This window comes from Ipomoea triloba, chromosome 7, assembly GCF_003576645.1.
Source record: "Ipomoea triloba cultivar NCNSP0323 chromosome 7, ASM357664v1".
NCBI classification, from domain to species: Eukaryota; Viridiplantae; Streptophyta; class Magnoliopsida; order Solanales; family Convolvulaceae; genus Ipomoea; species Ipomoea triloba.
The window spans coordinates 21,925,790-21,928,667 of record NC_044922.1 but is presented as its reverse complement, the minus strand read 5'-3'; the positions used below and the strand labels follow the sequence as shown (position 1 = coordinate 21,928,667).

The 2,878-nt window shown below is 32.7% G+C and overlaps 1 protein-coding gene across 1 annotated transcript in view; it reads left to right on the top strand.

Annotated features, from left to right (window-relative positions):
• LOC116024333 (F-box/FBD/LRR-repeat protein At1g13570-like) overlaps positions 1 to 326 on the top strand; it is a 1,577-nt gene extending 1,251 nt beyond the window's left edge. Inside the window, exon 3 of the mRNA XM_031265228.1 lies at positions 99 to 326. Coding sequence (XP_031121088.1) covers positions 99 to 326 — 228 coding nt within the window. The remainder of the gene's footprint in view (positions 1 to 98) is intronic.
• Positions 327 to 2,878: the final 2,552 nt, after the last annotated feature.

Here is a 2,878-nt window from a genome sequence, read left to right as displayed (position 1 = left end):
TTTTTTTTTTTTTTTTTTTTTTTTTTTTTTTTTTTTTTTTTTTGTTTCCTCAAATTCCCTCATGGTTGTATGTGTTTTTCATTCTTGTTGACTTATAGCCGAGTGTGTGGGATGACACTGCTAGGACACTTATGAGGGATTCAGACGATTGCTTTATCAATCAAGATTTTGAGATGCTTAAGACAATAAAGATCGAGTCCTTTAGTGGATCCATATTGGAAATGCATTTTGTGAAAGCATTGCTCTCAAAATCCCCTGCACTAGAGAAAATTGTTATCCAGGAATCTGCTGATATTGATGCTACTATTACTCCTTCCCTCATATGAGTCATTAGCTCAATTTGTTTACAATTTAATTTTGAGTTTGTGCTAGTATTTTGTAATTCAATTTTGCGTTATCTCTGGACATGCATCAACGAGCACTACTAGGTTGCTAATCGCATTTCTGGCATCTATATGAACTGCCTTAATTAGTTTTTAACTTTTTAAGTATGAATATTCAGTTCAAATGTATTGAATTGAGCTTTGGAGTATAATGCAACTTGTGACTTGGTGTGATACTTTGTAGTTCTAATACTTGATACTATCTTTAATGGCCTGTTTGGTTGGATCTAGTTTGCGGGGAATTCAGTGAATTCCCAAACTACAGTGTTTGGTTGGAAAGTGGAATATTAATTGCAATTCCCTCCAAATGATGAATTGTACCCCCATGAATTGCAATTCGGTGGAGAGGAGGGGCAATTTGTTGGTGTAAAGACAATTTTGCCCCTCCTCCCATACCCTTTGTTTTTTTTTTTTTTTTTTTTTTAAATTTGAAAAAATTATTATTATTATTATTTGAACGAATTATTATTATTATACTTATTATTATTATTATTTGAAAGAATTATTATTATTATTATTATTATTATTATTATTATTATTATTATTATTATTATTATTATTATTATTATTATTGCAACATCTACCACAACATAGGGGCATAAGGGCATTTTAGTCATTTTGTCGCTTCTTACCTTTCAATTTCCTGTACTCCTATTTTTACGTACCAAACACTGTAATTTCAATTCCTACATTATTCATTGAATTGTAATTCCACCGAATTATAATTCTTCCCCCCCCCCCCCTAATTCCCTCCTCCCAACCAAACGCCCCGTAAGAGTTTCCCAAATAAGGTATCTATAGAATTGAAATGAAGATTAGATATAAAGATTTCAAGTTTTTAGTAAATTAAATAATATTCAAAGAAATGAAGGGATGCAAGTATTTTATATATAAAAAAATAACAGCATTCTCATCAAATATGCAAGTAATGATTTGATTAAATGATCGAAATACTATAAAAACAAGTCTAACCTATTAGGCCTGCCTACCCTGCTACGTAATAAGGTAAGTGTAGATTTGGAATTTTGAGACCCGCCAAAAAAGTAAGCCACATGTGCTAGCCCGGCTAAGAGGCGAGCTAGACTGCCATTTTATTTATATAAAAAAAAGATTGTAAATTCTCTAATTCACCAGCCTTAATCTCGGATGCAATAGATAGTAAATAATACAAATCCTAAATGCTAATTCCATAGATTCACCTCTCCCCCTCTCACCATCCATCCATTTCTACCGTGTCATTTCCCTCACCCTCACAAACAACCAATAATAACACCGAAACAACTTTGCCAACGCCGTCCTTTGACGTAGATTTGGCTTTATTGAGCAGTCACACCTTATGGAAAAAGTATGAGATTCGCTTAAAAGTATGAGATTCACTTACTTTGTTAGAGTTTGTTATTAACCTTTATATATTTGTTTTCGATTTTTTGTGGTTGAATTAATTTTTGCATATATAAGTGTATTATTATGTATAGATGTTGTTGGTTGTACTTATTTCATCATTTGTTTCTGTTGGCTAAAAGATGGTAAAACACTCAGAGTATTGTATTGGGAAAAAATGATGAAGATTATTCCATTTCTATCTCTGTTAATTTATACACAATTAACAGAGAAAATAACTCAACAAACATCTCTAGAATATCTCTAACACCTTAGAAATAAAAAAGATAATTAAAGACTAATTCAAAATAAAACTAATGTGCAGTAAATATAGCATTTTCTATCACTCTTCCTTGCTATTTTTGCTACAAACTCCAATCTTCTCTCCCAATACTTCAAATCTTGATCTTGGCAATCCCTTTGTCAGAATATCAGCTAATTGAACACCAGTACTGCAGTGAACCAAGTTAACTTCATTTGTTTTTTTGAACTTCTCTAACAAAATAAAACTTAACTTTAAAATGTTTAGTCTTGCCATGAAAGACTGGATTTCTTGAAATTGCTATGGCTGCCTGGTTGTCCACAAAAATTGTTGTTGCCTCCTCCTGGGTCATCTTTAGATCAACCATTAATTTCCTTAACCAAAGAGCTTGATTAACAACTAAAGCTGTTGCAACATACTCAGCTTCCGCTGTTGATTGTGCCACGACATCCTGCTTTGTTGAACTCCAACTAAAACAACCAGATCCAAAACTGAAAAAATATCCGGATGTACTTCTCATATCGTCCAATGAACCTTCCCAATCATCGTCAGAATAACCATGAAGAAATAGCTTCTCTGTTCTTTCAAACTTTAAACCATAGTCTAAAGTTCCCTTTATATATCTAAGAATCCTCTTTGCTGCAGTATAATGCAACTCACTAGCACAATGCATAAATTTTGATAATAAACTTACAGGAAACATTATATCAGGCCTTGTTGATGTCAAGAACATAAGGCATCCAATAGTACTCCTATACGCTGTCTCGTCAACCTTCTCAGCACCGTCATCTTTGCTGAATTTTTCATTTTGAGAAAGAGGAGTACTTACTAACTTGTAGCTTTCCATGTTGAT